This window comes from Heterodontus francisci, chromosome 36 (assembly GCF_036365525.1).
Source record: "Heterodontus francisci isolate sHetFra1 chromosome 36, sHetFra1.hap1, whole genome shotgun sequence".
Classification (NCBI taxonomy): domain Eukaryota; kingdom Metazoa; phylum Chordata; class Chondrichthyes; order Heterodontiformes; family Heterodontidae; genus Heterodontus; species Heterodontus francisci.
The window spans coordinates 30,375,519-30,399,725 of NC_090406.1; the positions used below are offsets into that span (position 1 = coordinate 30,375,519).

At 43.5% G+C, this 24,207-nt stretch overlaps 1 protein-coding gene across 1 annotated transcript in view; it reads right to left on the reverse strand.

The window, feature by feature from the left end:
- Positions 1 to 24,207, reverse strand: part of cers4a (ceramide synthase 4a) — a 71,142-nt gene that overhangs the window by 4,684 nt on the left and 42,251 nt on the right. Inside the window, exons 3-9 of the mRNA XM_068015838.1 lie at positions 20,863 to 20,980; positions 18,886 to 19,004; positions 9,509 to 9,566; positions 6,939 to 6,989; positions 4,878 to 4,970; positions 2,083 to 2,211; positions 443 to 549 (exon numbers count right to left, since the gene is read on the reverse strand). Of these exons, the coding sequence (XP_067871939.1) occupies positions 443 to 549; positions 2,083 to 2,211; positions 4,878 to 4,970; positions 6,939 to 6,989; positions 9,509 to 9,566; positions 18,886 to 19,004; positions 20,863 to 20,980 (675 nt within the window). The remainder of the gene's footprint in view (positions 1 to 442; positions 550 to 2,082; positions 2,212 to 4,877; positions 4,971 to 6,938; positions 6,990 to 9,508; positions 9,567 to 18,885; positions 19,005 to 20,862; positions 20,981 to 24,207) is intronic.

Here is a 24,207-nt window from a genome sequence, read left to right on the forward strand (position 1 = left end):
CAGAAGCTAACAGTCAAGGACATGAATCCTGTTCATTGCAGCCTTTGTAACTGAGGTTCAGCAGATGTAAAGATGAGCCTTAATCAGGACTGTAGTGACACAGCTTTAAGCAAAAGGAAATTAAGTACATGAAAAGAAAAATTTGCAAAGTGACAGGGAAAGAATAGGGGAATGCAACTAGTTGGATAGCTCTTTCAGAAAGCTAGCAAAGATATGATAGACCAAATGGCCTCCTTCTGTGTTGTAGGACTGTTTTCCTAGGGCTCCTCTAGAAAGGTCATGTCTAGAGTCCAATACAATTGCCAGCTGATGGCAAATCATTCCCTTGGTTCTGAAGTAGTATTTATTAGTATGAATGACAATAGATTGATCTCTCATTAGCAGTCTGAACCCTATTGGACAGTCCCCAATTACTCCATGTAGTAAATAAAGAAACACTCACACATTTGGAAAGATAATGAGTCGTGTGATCAGAAAGACCAGTGCAAAGACCACAAACAGTACATCACAACTCCTTCGCCAGCCTGCATAATTCAACATTTTTGCACCCTGCAAATTAAATAAAAAGACAAAGGATTAATGAACTAAAACCGTCCTAGAACCAGTCCTCAAATTCAGGGTTTATTTCAGATTCCTCCTCGAACATTGGTTTGTAGTATCCACAGTCTGCCAGTTAAATATTTGGAAAATTGAAGCCATTGTCCTCGGTCCCCACCACAAATTCTATTCATTTGCCAGTGACCCCAAGGCCTCAGTCTGATGCTCAACCAAACTGCTCGTAACCTCAGCATCTGTTTGACTCAGATGAGCTTCTGACCCCACATCCTCTCCATCATCTCCGTAATGTCACCTGTTTCCACCCCATCTCAGCTCATCTGCTGCTGAAACACCTTTGTTACCTCCACTATTCCAATGTTCTCCTGGCCGGCTTCCCCACCCTTCATAAACTTGAGCTCATCCAAAGCTTTGTTGCCCATATCCTAACTTGCACCAAGTCCCGCTCACCCATAACCCCAGTACTTGATGACCTACATTGGCTCTTGGTCTGGCAACACCTTGATTTTAAAATTCTCTTGTGTTCCAATCCATCCATGGCCTTGCCCCTCCAGCATGCAACCCTCAGATCTGCACTGCTCCAATTCTGGCCTCTTGTGCATCCCCAATTTCCTTTGCTCCACCATTGGAGGCTATGCCTTCAAATGCCTAGGGCCTAAGCTCTGGAATTTCCTTACTAAACCTCCCCATCTCTCTAACACCCTCCTTGTTTAATCTGCTCCTTTAAACCTACTTTTGTCCTAACATCTCTATGTGACTTCAAATTTTGTCTAACAATCCTGTAAAGCACTTTAGGATGTTTCATTGCATTAATGGCACTATATAAATGCACAGTGTTATTTTCTGTGATGGACTGGGTCTGTCAGGCTGAAGATCCCATCAGGTACCCCAGAATTAAACCCCCTCATGTTGGGCCCCTGAGCTACCACATCACACACATCTGAAAATTCTCTAAACATGACAGATTTCAGTGAGTCAGTCCTATCGCTAGCCTCTCATATTACAAAGCTGGTGCTTTGAGAAGTGAGGACTGGGAGAATGGAGAGTACCAGCATTGAATACTTGTGTGAAAAGATGTGGGAATGAACCAATTGTAGCCACCTCCTCCTCCCACTACACACTCCCCCACCTGCCTACAACTCCTAACCCAGCACAGACTGATCATACCCATCACTTTCCAGATGTGTGACTCAGTATGACACCAGATGGTGCCTTAATCCATTTAACCAGTAGGAAACTTGTACATGACACTTGTGTGTCCATACATTCATTCTGGCTGGTCAAGTTACAGGCAATCAATAGAAACAACATTTCACCAGCAAGTTCTAAACCTTACCACTGATTCAAAACTTATAATTTTTTCACCAGCCTGCAAGTTTGGATCCTTCTGCTTCCCCACCACCAACCTGCAAATTAACTGGCAGTCCAAATTCCAAACAGATCCAATCTAAGAAAATCGGAACATATCTTGAGACCAGTGGGACATGAGTCCCCCTACAACTCTATCTTGTAAAAAAAAAAGCTCACCTCCATAATATAATCAGATGCATCATGGACTAACATCACCAGGGTCCCCACCCGGATGTAGTTTGCACAGTAGGAGAAGCCAATCAGAAAGATAGTGGCAATGTGGTGAATGATCTGCTCCTTGAAGTCCTACAGCAGAAGAAAATATAAGCAATTCAATCCCAGGTCAGAGTTTACAGCACACAGCCCTTTGGATGGGTCTTAATCAGGTTAAAAGCAGTACAGTGCCTTCAATGAATATCTCAGACTGGTCAGATAGGCAACCTCTCCTGACAAGGATCAGCAGTCCCTAGAGGCTGGACATTTCTCTCATCTTCAGACTGCTGTTAGCTGTACCTGACCTCCTCCTGGAGTTGGGTTCAAATGGGTTTGGACAATTTCCATCTATCTTAGTGGCCATATGCTACAGCCTCAATTAGTCAAAATCCGAGGTAACAGGATGGAAACAATGGGCAATGGAAATATGTCTCACTGGTACAATGGAGGATACGGTTGAGGTGGAGCTGAAGCTATAAACTGACTATTCCACGCTCTCCTGGCTGGCCTCTCAGAATGGGTCAGTTCTGATCCTTACTTTGGTGCATTACAGGGGTTGTTGGCACACATTGAACACCTGACTCCAGAAAACAGGGTGGGGCCAATGAAAAATGATCACAACTCTAGAATATGGGACTTTCTTCAGAATTTTAGTGACATGAACAAAGTGCTTGTGAGCCTGTTTAAATGTAGAGGAAAACCAACAGGAGAGATCTCCTGTACTATGCACCTGAAAACATGGCTTAATAAATTATAATTCCTGCATTTATATAGCACCCAATCACATGGGAATGTCCCAGAACTTTTAACAGTGAACCGTTACATGGGAGAGGGCAAGAGTCCAGATAAACAGTCCAACATAGAGAGCTGAAATCAAAACTCATTTCATTGCTTAATTAGGATTTAAAACCCCACACCTCACTCAACTTTTTAAAATCCAAGCTTGGTGTCAGCTAACCAATATTTGCCCAGTTAGCTCACCTCATCGCTTTCTAAACTTGCTTGATCCTGGACTGTGTGACTGAGCTCTTAACCCAGTGCCCTGCACTGTGGGGCCTCTAAAGACAACTTTAAGTTCAGCTATTGACCTTACTATGAATATGTAATTTATTAAGAAGCTTGGTGATTGCAACAAACACAAATGGAAGTTTCAGAACTGTACCTGGTTCTGAACCGTTTCATGAAACTGGTTGCCCAACCACAAACCCCTGGACCAGCAGGCCTGCCCCACAGGAGCTGCCTCAAATATCTCAGACTGACACCAATAGTTATGGGATTTGCTGACTCAATGAGGTACGAGTGGGAAATTGAGTGCAGCCATAGTGCGGTGGCACCTAGACTTCAGCAATAGCAGCATAAGGTGATATAGGCTGCACTGGTCTAGGATGAAGGAAGAAACTCAGTTTCTGTCACTGATTCAACTCTCTGTTTATGTAATGCTGAAACAGGACAGCTGAAAGATCAGCTTGTTTCTTTGGTAATTCCTCAAGGGGTTTTTGATCTATAGAAACTAATCACGCCTTGCAATTCCAAACATTCCCTTCCAAAAGTGGGCTGGTTGTGTTTGCAAACCATAGTAACCTTTATTGCAGAAGCAATTATTTTTTTTTATATTAGGTCATAGATAAGTCAGACCTGTAGACAATGGTACAATAAATAGAAAATGCAATTGAGAGATAATTATTTAAGATAGTGTCAAACACACCATATCAGATTAATTCAATTCATCCACTGCTTACAAGTTCAAGATCTTCACATCAGAATTCACCACCTGGCTGCCCTTGCGTTGCAAGGAGCTTATACCAGTGGATAGTTTACCTTTGTCGACCCCTCCAGTGCCTCTAAATTGTCAGGCTGCTTATGTGACATCCTGTACTGGATGAGCAGAAATTTCCTCCAATACTGGGAAGACTGAAGCCATTACCTTGGTCCCCGCTCCGAACTAGTTCCCTTGCCACTGATTCCATCCCTCTCCCTGGCAACTGTCTGAGGTTGAACTAGACTAATCACAAGTTCTGTCACATTTGACCCAGAGATGAGCTTAAATCACATATTCGCGCCGTCATTAAGACTGCCTATTTCATCTTCCATACCATTGCCCATCCCCCACCTCTGCTTCAGCTCGTCTGCTGCTGAAACCCTCATCCATGTCTTTGTTACCACCAGACTTGACCATTCCAACACACCCCTGACCAGCCTCCCACATTGTATCCTCCATAAACTTGGTCATTCAAAACTCTGCTGCTCGTGTCCTAACTCTCACCAAATACCATTCATCCATTACTCCATGCTCGTTGACATATACTGGCTAAGAGTTAAAACACCTTAATTTTAAAAGTCTCATCCTTGTTTACACATCCATCCATGGCCTGGCCCCTCCCCAACTCTAAATTTCCTTCTTCCCTATAACTCTCATAACTGCACTCCTCTAATTCCAGCCTCTTGAGCATAACTGATTTTAAATTGCTCCGCCTTGGTGGTCGTGCCTTCAGCTGCCCAGGCCCGAAGCTCTGGAATTCCCTCCCTAAACCCCTCTACCTCGGTTTCCTCCTATAAGACACTCTTTAAAACCAACCTCTTCGCCCTAGCTTTTGGTCATCTGCCCTAATATCTCCTTAAAAGTGGCTCTGTCATATTTTGTTTTCTAATGCCTCTGTAAAGCACCTTGGATGTTTTTTTTTAAAAAAGGTGCTATATGAACACAGGTATTTGTGTTAAGATGTTAGCATTGATCAGTGATGGACCAGCAAGTCACTTACCTTCCTCTTCACATCCAACGAGACCCTGAAGAGGAGGGACCAGTAGAAAGCCAGTTCTATCATATAGTACCAGTACTGGGAGGGCAGCAACACCTGAAACAGAACCAGTAGCTTGAGAGAGGGAGAGAGAGAAATGGGGCTAAACACAGATGTCAGCAGAATGGAGAGCAAGAAATAGAGCACACAAGTAATTTATATAAAAAGGAACACATCAAGAAAACAAAACTGGGCTAAATACTGAACCAGATACAAAAACTAGATTTGACCCATCCCGCAAAGGGGGAGGACAATCAAAAAGCAATGACTGACTGGGATTGCCCCACAAAACAAGCAGCAAACGAATCTCAGTGCTGGAATTGCATTTTTATCTACTCTGCAGAATTGATTTGATCACAGTGTTACGACTTGGTGAGAAAGAATTCTTGGGTTCTCTTTCAGCTTTCACCTGGTCTTACCGTAACAGGGTTTAATTTTTAACACACCATGTTTTTAGCTTCCCCTTGTTGAATCCTTGTTCACTGCTTTCCAATTGTAAAGGCAAAGAAACCAGCACAAACAGGTTTTCTTAGGTTTTAAGAAAAGTTGAAATTTATTAAACTTGAACTTAAGCTCTAATTCGGCTGACACCTACAGATACAAGACGCGCCCATGCTAATGTGCATATTCGATACACAGATACAAATAGAGACAGGAAAGAGAAGAAAAATAAAGTGGAAAAATTTGAGGCAATATCTGAGGAGTTTTTCTTACAGTTCATTAAGCTCACTGTAGAGTCCTTGATTGCTTTTCGTTGGGGCCCAGTATTCTTCTCAAACATTATTCGCTGTAGGAGACTTTTCTCTCTTGGGGTTCATGAGTCTTCAGTGGATTCAGAGGCTTGTGGGAAAGAGATGGGAGCAGACAGGAGAGATCTTCTCAGTCCAGGAGCAAATAGACACAGAGTTCAAACTGTTGGCACAATTCAGAAAAACCCAGGTTGCCAAGCAGGTTAGTCATGTGACTAACTGGTCTGACCAAGTCTTGGATTGCATCATCTTAGCAGTCTCTGGAATGCTCCCCTTACAATACCTGGTGATCAAGGTCCATTGTGGGTTGAATATGTCAGGGAATGGTCCTTTGCCCTTCCAAGCACCATTTGTTAATATGCAAATGTCTTTTCCAGCCACGGATGATCTATTTAACAAGTCCTTTCTTCACTCCAGTAACAGTTTAAAATCAACGTTCATGACAAAACTAATGTACCTCATTCTTGGTAGGTGGGGGCCTAGCATGACAACAGGTTGAGACGAGCTATTGGGATCATCCCAACTCATCCCCCTCCAGAGGGAAAACCCTCTGCTCTCCTTCAAACACAATATCCCATTTCTTAAATGATTCCAGGGTTTTGCAACCCATCACTTTTCCTGATGGCAATCATAAATTCCCCTTTCCCCAAAGTGGGCAACACTGGCCAGGCGGCTTTAGTTGCTCTAAATTGGAGTCAACCGATGTGGGCCAGACTGGATGGCAGGTCCGTTTCCATGAAGGAAATTAGTTGGGTTATCACAATCCAGCAGCTTTACATTCATTTGCACTGACAATCCCACAACTTACCAGTTTTATTGGCAATTTCAATTGCCATGGTGATTTGAACTACCAGCTTGTACAATGACAACTATATTACTGTACCCTTTATCTGTCCCATAATTATTTTTTTTTATACAAGTCTACATTGTCACCTCAGACCTAAAGAGCCGCAGCTTCACAAGTCTTCACCCCACCTCAATCTTTTTAACACCAGGATGTGAACCTTGTGGCTCTGCAGCACGTCTCTGGCCCAACGCTACAGTTTCAATCTCTGAGATGGAGAGAGCACACATAGTGCTCAAGATGCAGATTGATCAGCAGTGCCCTGTTTAAGCATGACATCTACTGGCTTACACTATGTGGATCAGCAATATCAATTGAATGTGTTGAGGACACTCCCGGAGATGGGCTGCCCACACGAGAGGATAGGTGGGCCAGTTAAAGCATCACTCTTTGGATTTAAATATTTACATTAGAAACACAGCCAGTACATACTTGCTGAGGGTATCCTTTCCAGCACTCCTTTTGATCCCAAAACCATGGTTTCTGTAAACAAAAGACAAGTGTGTTGCAACGACGGACAATCAGATTGAATGGGTGGGTGAAGAAAAATGTTGATAAAAGGGATATAGGAACAGGGCTAATAAATGCGATTAGAACTTATTTTGCTAGCATTGAGGGTAAAGGCTGACATACTAAGTGGGCCAAATGACCCGTTTCCCTCTTATAACTTCTATGTATTTTTATAACAAGTTCTGGATTTCTCATCACAGACACACTTTTACTTTGATAGACGTCGTCCTCACCAGTGAGGACCCAACAATTGAAGAACTGGTTGCAGTCAACTGGGCTGATGCTGGAACCTTGATGACTTCTTTGGTAATATTGTTGCACTGATTATACTGAAGAGCAATGTACCCTCTAATTTTTTTGTAGTACACAAGTGATTTAAATGCACGGACCCTTTATTTATTAAATACAACCACATACGCGCAGTAACTTGAAGGGGTTGACCTGTGCAGGACCTGCATGGGAACTTGGTTGCTATGCGGCCCCACAACTTAGAGGGAACATTGCTCAAGAGCCCCATGTTATTGTTCAGGATACTAGAAAAACACAATGCAGCTGTAGGGGAGACTGGCATAGGGAACCATGGGATACTTGGCATTACTTAGGTCCCTGTAACTTGAGAAAGCTTGCCTGCAAGACACACGAATTATATGAATATCTAATCAGAAGGAAATGGGCTCAGGAGAGAGACACCCAAATCCTATGAATAACCTAAGAATCCTATGAATAGGGTAATCAAGAGGGTGACGAGGTGAATAATATAACTAAAGCAGGATGAGATCAGGAAAGGCAATAGATGGGAGATGATTAAGAAATAGTTTATCAAGTAAACTTCCTGTAAAACTGTATAAAATGACTACTCGAACAATGTACTAGCAAAACCCCTACAATCATTCGAGAGAGCAGGACTTCTCCTTGCATGCTCGTAAATAAGAATCGCTCGTTTGTACAAGACATCAGACTCTCTAGGTGCTTTTGGGTACTGGGGCAAGCCCTCACCCTTACACAGCAGAGCCCTTTCCTCCCCCTCAGTTTTCTCCGCTCTTAGGATTCAGTAGCATAGACTGCAGTCAAGCCACTGCCATGTTAGTTCATGAGCAGCTTCTGTGAGGTATGTATAGGTGAGGTCAGGGCCACCACCCACCTTTTGGCTGGGAAGCACCTCGGGTACCGTAAGTTCAGACAGGAAGGACAGCTCAGCAGCTGGGAGATCTGTTGTTAAAACTTCCCCTATACTTGGGAACAAGTTGGCCTACAAAGTAATTTAGGAAATCAGGACACCAGGATGTTATGTTACTTGCACACACCCTTTCTCTTCCATCTGCAAAGCACAATTACTACAGTTATCCAATTCAAAAAGTTTATGGAATGGATGCGCTTACATGGTGCCGTTGAGATGAAACAAACCTTATATTCTGTGCAACATTCGGCAGAAGCAGGGTCACAAATCCCACAGTGGCAGGGCTGGTAACCGAGCTGGTAACAAAGCAGGAGGTCTTGGGCTCTGTCCCCGGTTTATGCTGAGCTGGGGTGGCAGTCAGGGTACTGCAATCAGCATCAGCGCCACAGAAATAATGGGGTGCTGAGCAGAGGAGGCACAAAAGTCAGATGGTTTCTCTTGATCACTGTCTAATGACTCCTACTGAACAGTGTCTGTGTCAAGATGTTGGGTGAAAACATGGCTCAGCTACGGTTGTCCCCATCTCCAACTATTCTGACAATACTCACTGTCTAGGCAGGCATAGTCCCTCAGGTGCTGAGCTATCACTCCTACGTGAGCCGAAGGTATAAGGAGGTGACTGACGGGCGGATGGATAGGTGACCACCTCTCCCATGCCTAGCTCGACCCAGATGCCCTGCCCTCCCCCACTGACATATAACCCAGAAGATGCTCATGAAAACAAAATGGCTAAGGCCTGGAGGACAAGGTACTGCAGACAGTGCCAGCGGAACTGTACCTCAACAAGAACCAATGCCTGGGGAATCCACACCCCAGGAAGGCAACATCTTTTTTTTAAAAAAAGGGAGCAAATTGGTGCACTACAAATCAACTGTGTTAAAAACATTAAATACAGTCATTTCTCATAGAGAGATATTGGGATGGGCAGCTCTCTATCTGCAGCTTAATACAAAACATCTGTTATCTGGGAACCACTTAGAACTTTGAACAAAAGTACAGACTATTAAAACTTAGCAGTAAAACATAAACATGATTAAATGCCTCATAGAAGTTCAGAACAATAAACTTGTGACTTTCTTCTCCAACATCCTGCTTTTGAAACATTGGGTGTTTCACTGGGATGCGGCTGAAATTCAACAAGCTCAGTCACGGTGTAAAAATAACCGTCAGAAGTCATTCAGGTCTCCATAGCAACCCAAGAGAAGGGGGTGCGAGGGCAGTTTCTGGAATTGGATTTTCATGCCAAGCCCTTGAAAGTTTGGGCCTCTTTCCAACACAGTTAACAATGCAGTCAAACAAGAGGATTTATACTTACATCGAGAAGCACACAGAGACCAGCAACAAAAGCAAGCAGGTAAAACGCAAACCTCCAACTGCAACAGAGAAAGAGATGTGAGCACTCTCAGGCTGGGGCCCAGAAGCTCGAGGAGCCAGAACCAGGTGAAAGTAAAACAAAGGAAAAGCCCCTTTATTCAGTCTTAAACCTCTACCAATAAAGCTTAAAGCAGACTGTTTCACTGCATATACTGTACAAGTGATCTATAAATCTAGTCTATAAACATAGTCAGAATCTTGAATGGACAATCTGGGAACTTCAGTGGTGTTTGGTTTCTCCCCCACTTGTATCTGCATAAGGTAGAGACTTTAGTTACTGAAAATATATCAGAAAAGGAAACAACAAATGCCAGAAATGATGTGCCTTCACAGGTCCATGTCTACCTTCTCCTTCCCTCCCCTCCACCCAGTCATTGCTGATTTGGGGAAACAGTCACTATTGTCAATCTTCCCATGAAAACCACAAGTGTGGTCTCTATTATCTATGTTCCATGACCCACAACATTCATTTTTATTTCTTACTTTCTAAATCTCAAGATATTCATGGATATGGCAGGTGACTTCATCAAATTGGAGTTACACATGTGGGGTTTAGGAGGCATGGCAGAGGGGGATTGCAGAATTTAGTAGCTAGGATTTTGGTAGCATTGCGGGTGGTTTGGGATCTGGTAGTATTACACGGGGGGGTGGGGGGAACCTGGGCATAAGGCCAATGAGACAAAAGTAGAGGGTTTGGTAAACAAAGGATTGAGGACGACAGGTTAGTGGAAGGGGCAGACAGTTGTAATGCACCTTGGGAGGAAAAGCAAGGAACACAGGTCAGTGGAAAGAGACAGAGGTGTGTTGATGAACAGACAGGCCAAGGGGATCAAATACCAAATTTCTCGAAAGAGAGTGTGCAGGTAAATAAAGGCTTTAAAATAAAGGCTTTAAAACAAAGGCTAAATATTTTGGATTTCATAAAGAGGCATAGAATAAAAGAAAGAAGCTATTATCACATCCAAAAAGGCAATGGTTAAGACACAGATTGTGTATTCTATGCAGTTTTGGGTGGCCTATTAAACAAAGGAAATTACAGCCATAATGTCCATTCAATGGGATAGCAGGAGATGGGAAAATCTACAGTTATAATGTGACACATAGGATACCGGGAGTGTCAATTGGAGCAGAAAAGGTGAATAAATTTAATATGAAGGATCGTGATGAGATGGAGAGAGAAAAAAAAATCCTCTGGTTGTGGAATTAGGGGGCTGAAACATTTACCCGGCACCACGGAGGCGGTGGAGGAGGTGGGGGGGGGGGGGGGGGCGTGGGTGGGGTGGTGCGTGTAAATTTCCATGGACTCATGTTGGGTCAGCTCCACGACATGCTACCTGCAATTTTCCTGAAGGCAGACAGCCAATTAGGGTACTTAATAAAGCAATCAATCCCCATTTCTGGCAATGGATTAAATTTTTCTTGATGGCACACTGCTCCCTCCCCCCCACCCACTGTTTCAGGAGCCCGGCAAGGCCATGGAGGAAGCTTCACAGTGGGAGGTCCAAGGTGCAAAACATTTGAGGCCTTTTATTAATTTGCTGGCAGTAAATTGCAATGCTCAGGTCTCCCCAAGCAGTAGACATGCCAATGCAGCCACTTCTTGGAGACTGACGTCTCCACTAATGTACCTGCTGCAAGGGCAGCCACTCCCCTGCTACTGTCGCTGCTTCCATGGGGCCACTGCCGTTCCTGCTGCTGGCCCATCAGCAGCACCCACACTGTGTATGCACCAGAGAGCCCTATCCACGGGCTGCTCCAAATGGACCTCCCGACCTTGGAACCAGGCCACCGTACCTAATTGACCGCCTCTGGGAAAACCGCGAGATGTCCTGCTATAACCACTTCTGGGTTTCCTGACCCACCCAGAAACATTCAGCCAGTAAAGTTGTTTCATATAGAATTAGAAGTTTCTGGACAGAGTGGTTGAAGTATGCAATTCTTTGCCACAGGGAATGGTTGAGGCCGAGACCATGATTTTTTTAAAAAATAGACCCAAGTGGATAAATATTGACAGGAGAGGGAGATAGAGCTTGGGAGAAAGCAGGGTGGTGGAATTAGTTCTGGATTGCCTCAGCACAGACACAATGGGCAAAATGGCTTCCTGCTACACATTAATCTTCAGTGACATCCAATCTAACCCTCTCCAACCCTCACCCTGTAACTCTCAAGAACATGCACACACAAAGTAGAGAAAGGGCATTGGCTAAAACATCCTGAATTGCCTTTTTTAAAAATCAGAACTCTGTGGGGGAGGGGAGGAAATATTCAAACCCAGCAGTCTTGTGATGTTTATGAGACATCATCAAACCTCATATAGATTAGATTAGAGTGTTAGCTGTCAGTGCAGGGTCTTAAATGGTAAAAATAAACAAAGTACTTGACCTTTAAAGTAATTGGCTCCTGACAGTGAGGATTTAATGAATAATCTCCTCAACCTTGAAGAAAGTACACAGATAACCCAACCCATCTGCAAAGCTCAGATACAGCAGGCAGCAACATTGATTACGTGGCGCTCTGCTCCTGAAGGCACTGATCTTCTCCAGGCTATGACATCAACACAAGCTCCTACTAGGGTATAGATTCCATGGTTAGCCAGTGACCTGAGGTTCCTAACCTGTGTGGCCATTTATGACAGGTTAGCTAGACATTGACGCGCTCACAATTTCCAGCATTCAGTTCACAGAATAGTGATCAGGAACTGGAATCCTTAGTAAAGGCAGGCTGGGGTCAAATGTAGCATTTTAATACCGTGCTTGCAGAGATCTGTCCACTTAAGACCAGGGATGAAATCTGGAACCCTCTTACTCCATGTGGCTGAAATCACACTGCTTAGTATATTCCAATTAGAAGAACTTTCCTCAATGAAATATTCACAGGTAAATCACTCCATCTCCAACAGCAGGAGCTTTTAACCTTGCATATGCTAAGAGCAAGTTTAATCTTCCTTTATGTACAAGTCACTCTTTATACACATTCTTAAAGTTCTCTAAACATTGTCAAGAAAACATGCTATGCTGAGTGAGGATTTTTAACTCTGGTTGGAAACCTACATTACTAAAGCTGGAATCCTACATTTAATTTTTAAAAATTGGCAGCCAAGATGGCCAACACAATTTGCATTGAAATACCTCACATTCCAGGATAAAGTGGAGATAAATGTCTAAAAAGCTCCCAGCCAGGGCAATGGCTTGAGTAAAATTATCTAGAATCACCCTCGTTAGCAGGACATTCAAAGCCATCTTGGAATATTCAATAGTGCAGATGTACCTCCAGGGGTAAACATTGAAACAATACAACCTGAGAGATTTGGGATTTTTAGACTTTGGACCTCATTAAAAAGAACAAAAAAAAGTATGAGAACACCATGTGACAGTCTCCCCAGTCTGTGTGAACTTGGAGTTTTTTTGTTACACACAGCAGACCAAGCTTTGAGAGCTAACCAGTGCAAGTTCTCTGTGGGGCTGTGTGTCTCTCTCTCTATTACTTTGCAAGTTTTTGAAATCTGTCTGCGACTGCAGAACATCCACGTTTTTCATAGCTACAGATGGTGACCCCGCCTGGAGAGAAGCCACCTACATCATAGTCTCCAAGAAAACCCTGAACCAGATGAACCAGCTGCAAGTGCAATTCTACCAGCCAGAAACTGCAGAACCACAAATTCAGCCAGAAGACAACTGAATTATCAGATCTCACAGACTGTATATTATTTTTATTTGTTCTGGACTCTAGTCCAATCAAACTATTCTTCATCACTCTGTAGCCTATGAGTGTGTGAGATTCTCATGTGTCATGAGAGAGAAAGTTGGAGCCTAGTTTTATTATTTTACTTAGATCGAGTTTAGATTTTAAGTACAATAAATTAACCTCTTTCTTATTTAAACTCAAGAAAACCTGTCCAATTGGTTCTTTTATGATCATAGCACATAAAAGGGTTAAACACTCACTGAATTGGTAAACACATCCACTGTTTAAAAAGGAATAAACCCTGTTGCGGTCAAACAGGGAGGGGGACAAGAGGGGAGCCTTTCAACCCCTCCTCACCTGATGGTTTCATACAGTTCCTCATTGTTACAAAGAAACAATACAATCAATCATTCAGGATTTGCTCACGTTTTAGAAAATCCTGTCCCCTCACCCCGCCAGCCCCATTCAGCCCCCATAATGCTACTCCCCGCCTACTCAGCCTCTTTGACCCTGCCACCCTGTTCGGCCCCCAGCACCCTCCCCACTCTCAGCTTCCACTGCCCGTGCTGCTCTTTCTCTCCCCCCCACCAACACACCTCCGCTCTTAGCCTCTGTGTCCCCAACGTTCTCAGCCCCCCCATGACCCTCCCGCTGCTCAGCATCCCATCTCCCGATGTTGCCCCTGCTCTTAAACTCCCCATCTGTACCCCCTGCTTAGTCCCCTGGACCCTAGTCCCCCACCGACTCAGCTTCCATCAGCCACCATGACCCTGCTTCCCCCGAACACTCTCAGCTGACACAGCTTCCCCACCCCACAATGAATTTTGTGAATTTAACCCTATTTCCCATTACACCCAGGGTAGAATCTGCTCTTACAAACCCTCCCCCAGAGGGGAAGTGTAATGAGAAGCTTTTTATGTTGTCTGATGCAACATAAATGAGATGTGTGGAGTCCAGGTTGTTGAAGATTTCAAACAGGTTTATTAAAACAGCTAACAAGTATATACATGCAGAGCTAACCATTATAGGGCTTGCCTCTTGGTGTTACAGTTGGAGACAGAGAGATAGATTGGCACCTATTCACATGACTGCATCCTGGCACTTAGCTCATTAGCATACCAAGATCTTAAAGGGACATCATTCAAAGGCAATTACACAACATCCCCCTCCTTTCCAAAGATAAGTCTCATATGCTAAAAGCAAAAATATCAAGTTAGATATCAAAATTATTTACACATGCAATGGAGAGGGTGCAGAGGAGATTCACCAGGATGTTGCCTGAGCTAGAACATTTCAGCTATGAAGAGAGACTGGATAGGCTGGGGTTGTTTTCCTTGGAGCAGAGAAGGCTGAGGGGGGACCTGATTGAGGTATACAAAATTATGAGGGGCATTGATAGGATAGCTGGGAAGAAACTTTTTCCTTTAGCGGAGAGGTCAATAACTAGGGGGCATAGATTTAAGGTAAGGGGCAGGAGGTTTAGAGGGGAGTTGAGGAGGAATTTTTTCACCCAGAGGGTGGTTGGAATGAGGAACACACTGCCTGAAGAGGTGGTAGAGGCAGGAACATTCAAGACATTCAAGAAATATTTAGATGAACACTTGAAACGCCATAACACACAAGGCTACAGGCCACGTGCTGGGAAATGGGATTAGTTAGGGCGGGTGCTTGATGGTCAGCGCAGGCGCGTTGGGCCGAAGGACCTGTTTCTGTGCTGTAAAACTCTATGACTCTATGGATAGGACATTGCATGTTCTTTGAATCTCCTCATCCTCCATATCTGAAGGCTTGGCGCTCAAGGTCAAGGACTTGTTTGGGGAAGATTACTTGGCCTCATGGATGGACCTGTCCATTCTGGCTTGTTGTGCTGCTGGTGGTTCTGTAGAGTGTGGAAGTGAAGGTGCAGCATTGTTGTGTTGTTGCTGGATTTTCAGACTGCACTGTTTGATGCTGGTCAAAGTCTGTGAGCTGGTTCCAGTCCTTGAGATTTCCCCTTGGCAATGCTCTCGTGAATGGTTATGATGTTGAGAACCTTACACTCTGGAAATCCTACCACTGCTGGTCTGCTTGTGTCTATAGGTAAAACGCTTGTGGTTTCCGTGCCAACTTGCTGCACTTGCATTGTATTGTTCATGTGCCACTGCAAGGGATAGATTACCAATTGTATGCAGTTAACTTTGCAGTTGTCGATTGTGTCATTGATTCCCAGTGACTCCAGTATATATCTTTGAGGATTCGGACTGGTAGAGTATTTGCACTAGTGCTGGTGTCAATCTTGACCTTGAGTGTATGTTTGCCAGCTTTCTTTAGGCACATGACGTTAATAGTGGCTTCCAATCGTTTGTGAACCTGACACATGTTGAAGACGTCAATGTGGAACACCTGTTCGTCTTCTCACTGAAAATTACTTCTGTCTGGGTCTTGTCTCAGGTCTGTTTCAGTGGTGACTTAGTGTATTGGCTTGCATTTATACAGGTCTCTGGCACTTTCCTTGCTGCTGTTGCCCTGTTTTCTGTTTACTTGTATTCTACCATGACGTCTGGCTGCATCTTCGGAGCCAGAATTCCTGCATAGGCGGGCCCAGTGTTCTTTTACACTGCACGCCTTACACAGGTCTCAAAATGCAGGGCAATTTTGCCATGAGTCTGACAGACCACGCTTACCACACAGCTTGCTTACTCTTTTCCACCTGGTTAGGGTGCCAATACTGTTGGCTGCACCTGGTCTTGTAGATGGATAACAGCATCTACAATGGCTTCGTATTTCCTGCCATCTTCCAGTAGGTGCATCAATGCTGTGACCTTTCTTCCCCCAAACCCCCCACCCACAAGAGGTCCTTCTGAAACGCTTCAATGGGTGTTGACATAATTACCAGCTCCATTATTCAGTCTTAACAGATCAGTTTGAGAAGTTGCATTTGCTGCACTTACTACAGCATCTACTGATGAACTGGTCTGTTGATTCCTGTGGCTGTTGCCTGTAGGACATCAATTCCAGGTGGCGAATTCAAAGATTCACTCTCAAACGGAGCTGATCTTCCAGCACTTTCCATATCTTTGTGGGATCTTTCTGACCCTGTTCAGATAATCCAGAGGTATTGAATCTGTGCAATCCCTCATTTCCAATCGCTATTATTTGTACAGCCTGTTTTTTTGATTCTACAGTTACATTGTTTGAACAATTGGAACTCAGGTAGGATATCAGTGGCCTTCCAGTTCATGCTGGGAGGTTTAGTATCCATTTTCCGGCTGTTCTTTTACTTTAAAACTTGCTCTGCGACTGTACTGCTTTCCCTTTAAAAAAAAGAACTCCCTTGGCTGCTTTGATGGACAGCAGCAGGTGTTTAGCAGTGCTTGTCTGTATGTCTAGCTTCCAGCACTCTAGTCAATGTTTGTACAGCGGTGCAATAGGCATTTCAAGTGTTTTTCTCTCTGGGGTTTGTTCAAACAACTGTTAAAAAGGCAATTCTTCATACAAGTGGTTTTAGGAGTTATTTTTTTAAAAACTGGCTGAGTGAATGAAAGCTCTTCATGCTGGAGTTATTTAATGGGTTTCTTTTTTATAGCTCTAGCTAGGAGCTGCGTGTATGGAGGATTCCCACACTTTTTGCTGTCGGGCGCCTCCTGTAAGGCACGGACCCAATCAGCGTGAGGGAGCCTTTGAAAACAAATCAGCCTGACATAGGGATTGGGTTTCCCTGGTTTTTACTTTTACTGAGCCTTTTAAAAAAACATCCTTTTGCTATCACTTCAAAGCTTTTTTAAACTGGGGTTCCTGTACAGATGGTGCACTGACTCACCAGATCACAGTGATTGATTTGCAGCCTGTTGTTCAGCACTCTGTCTTCTACAGCTGGAGGTAAGAGTTTTCTTCACTGTTTGGGCCATTATTTCTTTGAAACTTTCTCTTTTAGCTGTAGGTAGTTTTTAAAGATGTTTTCCAGTGGTCTTCTATCTAGTCTTCTCACCACAGCTGCCACCATGTAATGAGAAGCTTTTTATGTTGTCTGATGCAACATAAATGAGGTGCGTGGAGTCCAGGTTGTTGAAGATCTCAAACAGCTTTATTAAAACTGCTAACAAGTATATACGGTGCAGAGCTAACCATTTACAGGACTTGTCTCTTGGTGTTACAGTTGCAGAAAGAGACTGGCACCCAGTCAGATGATTATGTCCTGGCACTAGCTCATTAGCATACTAATGATCTTAAAGGGACATTACTCTTAAAGTCAATCACACAATACAAAGAAACTCTCAATAAGCACTAGGAACACTAGCCTGCCACTCAGCACTCATCACCCCATGGAACCATATTTCCCACAAAGGGCAGAACTCAGAAATCCATGGTCTTACAGAGATTAGACTGAAATGCCAAATATTAGAATAGGCCCATTCACTACTCTCAAACTTTCAGATTGCTCATTAATGTAATCTAGTTCTGCAAGAATAAGCTCTGACTTTTAAATTACTACTTCTCTAGACATTCTGGTATACACTTGCTGCAGTTTATGCTTTCCTCATTCTTCAATCCATTCATCTTCTTTGGTAAGGTCTTGGGGGAGTCTTTTCTTACGTAATTGTATACTTGCAAGGCTATGGGGAGTGGGGCTGACTTGATTGCCCCGTGGAGAACTGGCATGGACCCGATGGGCCAAACGGCCTCCTTCTGTGCCATAAATTACTGACTCTACAACAGTTGCCTAATCCTGGAAACACCTTTTCACAAATCTATCAGAGATCTGATCAATATTTATTGGGCCATCAAATCCAACTTGGTTTGGTTGACATTGTTTTCAGTGAGTAAACAGGTCGTTAGTTGCAGCACTTGGGATAGATGTGTTTCATCAGATGGGAAGTTTTGGGACTAAGCAGTTTGGAATTCAACAAGAATTATCACTCGCCAAACACACCACTGAGCAGAATTAATTCACAATTAATTAGTTTGAAGTGCAATGATTGTTGCTATCTAGACAAAGCTGGCAGCCATTTTGTGGACAAGATCCCACAATCAGCAATGAGATGAATGGCCAGTTAATTTTTTTAAATATTTGTTGGTTGTTGGCCAAAACGCTGGGAACTCCCTGCTCCTCTTCAAAAAGTACCAAGGGATCTTTAAGATCCACCTAAGCCAGCAGAGCAGCCAGACGTGATCTTAGCTTAATATCTCACGGCAAAAGCATTGGATGAGGGTTTCAGCAGCAGATGGGCGGAGATGGGCAATGCTGTAGAGCTGGTAGGCAGCAACTCCAAGGTGAGTCTCTTCCCTCCCTCACCCCCTCTCCAAACCTAGGGCACCAAGACAAATTGTAACCACTAACTCAGCATAGATAATAGATGGAGCCTGAGCCTGGCATCTTCTTGTCGTGTGGCTGGATGTTTCAGCACCACACTGGATGGTGTATTTAACCCAAGCGACCACTTAGTTTCTAATTGTATTTTAGAATTACTTTGCAACATTTTAAAAAAAAAATACCCAGGCAAAGGAAAGGCAGGATCTCTGCAACAGAACTAACTGTGGTAGGGAGGCACATCTGATTTCAGAATTGTTAGAAGCTAACATATTGGAGCCACCTCTATGTCTGATATTAGGACGAGCCTACTATCACTCTTAGTTTAATTGCCTCATCATTCTTACCTGGCTTCACAGAATTTCTGGGTGATGCTGGGTCTGTCCCAATTTCTCCGGTGCCGAAACCATATCTTCACCTCTTGCATCGAGGTGTCACACTGCTTGGAAAGGGCAAGGAGATCACTCTGCAATAAACAGAGTAAAACACACTGATCAACCTTTCTGCTCATTCTTATGAATGCACAGCTTGTACTGGCAATCAGTAACTTACACTGTGACTTCACCAGACAGCAGAGTCTGCCCCCACATTTAGATTATCCAAAAGCATTCAGAACAAACTCCAATTTATTTTTTGCCCCTCATTTTCATCCCCCTCAGGTGGAAAAAAACCCCATAAATTTGAGTGTGCGTTGACAGAGAAGAGGATGGAGTGTGGGGTGTCTTGCATTGGGTAACAGTTTCCCAGAAGGATGGGACACACTATGTTGTGTGTCAAGAGTGGTCTCCAAAATCAGCTGGCAGAGAACAGCCTGGTTGATGTTTCAGACAGAGCCCTTGTGTGCTCTCTAACGAAGGATCTTTATTTTAGAATTACTTTTTCCGCCCCAGTTGCTGACAGACTTTAAAACTGTTCCAGTCCTAGGCCATTCCAACTTCCCGACTGTCAGATCCACTCAACAAGCAGCTCTGTGGGATGCCCCATCCTGAAGAATGCTCGGACTAACCAAGCAGGCTTGCACTTAGGCATAGCTGGCAAGTTGAATATATGTTTGTTCTGTATAGTCATACGATCGACAGCTTGAGGGAAGCAGGAAAATTCTGGCAGTTATGCCGTTGTGTGTTGCAGCTCAGTTCTCTGTGCTCACTGTGCAAGAGCCTCCTCTTTACTGGAATGCCAGCACCACAGGGATTCAGTACTAGCCCTAAGCCCAGAGGGTGATGCTGCAGAATGACTTTTGGCTGCTCTAATAAAAATAGATCAGATCAAAGCAGTCAATCATCAAAAGTCAAAGTCATTCAGTTATTGCAGAGGACAGGTGGCAGAATGCCAGTCTTACACACACTCTTTTCTGAACAGTCCCTAGTCTCACATGGAAATCAGTTCCAGCAGGATCAGGTTACCAGTCAGGGACACAGGTGAATAATGTCAAACCGAGCTAGGTTTTGAAATCACCAGTCAGGAATTATGACATTTGTTATGTAGTATAGACCACTGATGGACATCACCATGCATCAGCCACAGCGTTAATTGACACTTCTGCTGGCCTATAAAATGATTTGTAATAACACACCACCCTCTTTTTTTTTTAAATAGACCCTCAATATATTTTCCCACAAAAACAAAATGAATCCTGCCAAATGGCTGTTTGCACCCCATCTACTTGAATCAATGAACATTCTGCAGGTCTGCATAGTCAATGCTTTCATGGAGTGCTGGTTCCAAAGGCAGGCATCATTCACCCACTGTCCCATGTCTGCCCAAATGCTGCTCGTTTCCAGATGTTCCTCAGTTCTCTATTTGTCTGCCTGAATAGCACTGGTGTTCCCATCGTCTCCAGTCCCCCAGTTGACTGCCTGTTTCTATGTTACGGGATAAAAGTGGCCCTTTGAAACTCAGCACCCAGGTTACATCCAGAGAGCTATTTAAACATTGGACTTGTACTACTTTTTTCCCCCAGAGCAGTTAAAATATTTTGCAAGTCAAATATTGTACTGCTAGTTTCTTTTGCTTCTGTATAATTATATTGCTTGGTAATGAATCTGACTTTGATTTTATTTTGAATGAAACTTTCCTACTTCAGTGAATGGACAGGAGATTTCACAAATCTGATGCAACACATAGTGATATAAAAGGTAATCATAATCCTGTGAAGTGCTAACCCATTCAGGTCATTGATCCGGGTGCAAATTTCAGATCACAGAAGATGCTGACGAAAACTGCTTTTTTGCGGTGAAGTCTATTGGAAGAGCATCAAATTGTTTTGTCGTACTGCAAGTCCCCTCCCATCCCAGGCTGGAATCATATAGAGTAAACTAGCCCACCTCCTTAGGACATGTGCTCTGTGTTGTATACACCTTCTCCAAGGTAGGCTTAGGAGGGGCCATCCTTCTGGATTTCTCCTTCACACCCATCTGCTTGCTCAGAGGTAAAGCAATCAACCTGGATAAGCAGAAAAGGCAAGACCTGTCAATGCAGTAGTTTTGATTAGCAGCAGTCGAGCAGATACCCTGCACTCAACTATGGGTCAGTGTTAAAGTTTAACCATTTTATTGCAAGGAGAGGAACAAGGGGTTCAGAAGGCAGTTGTTGCTACCCATGGCCCAGCAATTGCTTCTTCAGTTAAATTTTGATTGTGCTACATGAATGTGAATGTTTGTTGCACAGACAAGGAAATAGCACAACATCACCACTCCAATCCATCTCACACTGCAACCTGCATGATTCTTGAACATTATTCAATAAGGGTTTGGGTGTGTACAGTATACAAGCAATGCAAGGCGTCACACTGCAAAGCGAGTCACAACACATGAAATAGTTCAATAGGATCACGGCTGATCTCCCACCTCAGCTTCCCCTTCCTGCACTTCCCCATATCAAATCAATAGATCTTTGGATACAAAGGGAATTAAGTCCTGAATGAGCATCCACAGGTCTGAGATAGGGAATTCCAAAGGTTCACAACCCTGAAGGAAAATATTTTTCATCAGTCCTAAATGGTCAACCCCTTATTTGACTCCTGATTCTAGACTCTCCAGCCAGGGGAAACATCCTCCCAGTATCTATCCTCTCAAGCCCCTTCAAAATTCCAGAGAAATATCAAGCCTAGTCTACTCAATCTCATACAACAATCCCTTCATGCCAGAAATCAGTCTAGTGAGCCTTTGTTGTACTTCCTCTCAGGTAAATGTATCCTTCCATAAGCAAGAGAAAAACTGTAGAGAGGACTCCAGGTGTCAAGTCCTGTATTGCTCAACTGAACAAAGCAAACTAAGTAGGTATGAGGAGTGAATTTACTAAGGTAGATTGAGAAATTAAAAGCTCGGACTGTAGATCAGCAATGGCAAACATTTAAATGATTAACTCACAATTCATAACAATACGGAATAAACGCCCCATTGGAATACTGGACAAACCATGGCTAAAAGTGAAAGTTTCTATTAAAAGGAAAAGGAAGAGACTTACAAGAAGAAAATAGCAGAAACATTTAAAAATACTTTTCTACAGTGAAGATATATAGACACAAAACATCCCGGAAGCAGTGGAGAACCAAGGGTTTAGTGAGAATGAGGAACTTAAAGCAATGAGTATTAGTAAAGAAATAGAGCTGGAGAAATTAATGGGACTAAAAGCCGACAAATCCCCTGGACTCGATGGCCTACATCCTAGGGTTTGAAAAGGAGGTACACCATATAATATTACTTGTTCCTTTGGTGTGTAAGCTATTATGACACTCAGGACTACAAGTAATATCTGAAGTAAACGCAAGTTTTATAATACTTTAACTGGGACACACACACACACACAGTTACTGCACAAGCTGTATCTAAACAGGTCTTGCTGTGTCAGGCTTCACCCACAACTTACTGGTCATGTGTGACATGATAGTACTACCTCCGGTGATCTTCAGTTACAGCTCCTTAAGATGGTTTGCTCTTAAGGTCATCCCACAACACACCAAGGCCCTGTACAATTGTAGTCAGGCTTCTTTACATTTATACTCCAATCCCTTTGTAATAAAGGCTAACATACCATTTCCCAATTGCTTGCTGTACCTGAAGTTAACTTGCTAGGATTTGTGTACAAGGACACCCAGGTCCCTCTGAATAGCAACAGTTCAGTCTCTCAACATTGCCCCCTCATCACCCATTCCATGTCCCTCAGCAGCCAGTCTCTGGCTGAACCAGACTGTTCCCAGCCATGGCGTTCTATCTGCCCTCAGAGGGAGCATGGCTCTGCATCATCTCCACTACAAAGGTTGCCTACTTACACCTCCATAGCATTGCCCATCTGCTGCAAAACCATACATTTCTCTTCCATACTCAATTTTTCAAATGCTGCCCTGAACAACCTTCCATCCTCCCATAAACTTAGGCTCATCGAAATGCTGCTGCTCATATTTAATACGCATGAATTTCCACTCACCCGTCACCCCTGTGCTCACTGACCTACATTGGCTCCCAATCCACCTACACCTAAAATTTTAAATTCTCATCCTCGTGCTCAAAATCACACAATAGCTTCACACACCGCCCCCCCCCCCCCCCCCACCCCATTGCCATGATGCCCCTCCCATAGGCATTTCTGCAAGTGCTTCCAGCCCTACAACCCTTAGAGATCTCTGCATTCTTCCAACTTTGGCCTCCTATACATCTCTCCCCCCCCTTTGACCCGGCAGCCGTGCATTCAGCCATCTTACAGCCCAAGCTCGAATTCCCTCCTTACAACCTTTTGCTCCTCTCTCTCCTGTAAGAGGCTCCTTAAAACCTACCTCGTACAAATCTTTTGGTCACCTTCCCTAATCTCCCTTTTGGTTCAGTGTCAAATTTTGTCTTCTCAAACACTTTGGAATGTTTTCTTTTGTTAAATGTACTATAGAAATACAAATTATTGTGGTGTTATATTTCTCACTACCAGTATTTCATTAGATTAAGCGTAATAAAACCTTGTTAATTTTATGTGGGCATGAGAGCAGAGTTCCAACCCAGAGTAGTAACAGTAAGAGGAAGAAAACAAAATTCTGAACTTGGCTCGGTTTTCACCCATCAATATAATATACCGAGCATTATCTGTGGGGTCAAGGTACAGAATATAACAGGCTCTGTAACAGTTAAATTATCTACTGACCTCGGACTAAACAATCAAGCCCATTGCTCGCTCTTTCTCCGGCTCATCGTATTTGCGCTTCCCCCTTCATTCTCCCACCCCTCCACCCTTCAATGTCCTCCTCTCTTCTCATCCACCTTCCTTTCCTGTCTCTCCACAGGTACTAATGTTATTTGTTATATAAGTAGAAGTGATCAGGACATTTAGGATTAGCACTGGTTTAATACTAAAGAACAATTAAAAGATTGCATCAACAGTTCCAGAAAATTGTCACCGTTTTCAGCTGACAATAGAGACTTTGAATCAAGAGGTGAGATAAAGTTCACTTTACTTGTGGCTTAAAATATATTTCGGAACCAAGAACCAAAATATTATTTTTGAAGTGAATTTTAAAAAGCGCTTCACAATCTTGCTCCACTTTACTCAATAAGCCCCGGCAATGTCCACAGCCTTTTCCACTTTTTCAGCCCCTCATGTCTGAAACATGACCACATCAATTTTAACCTAGCTGCCAGACAAGATCAGATGCAACACTGGTTTTATACTCTGCTTGTTTTTACTCT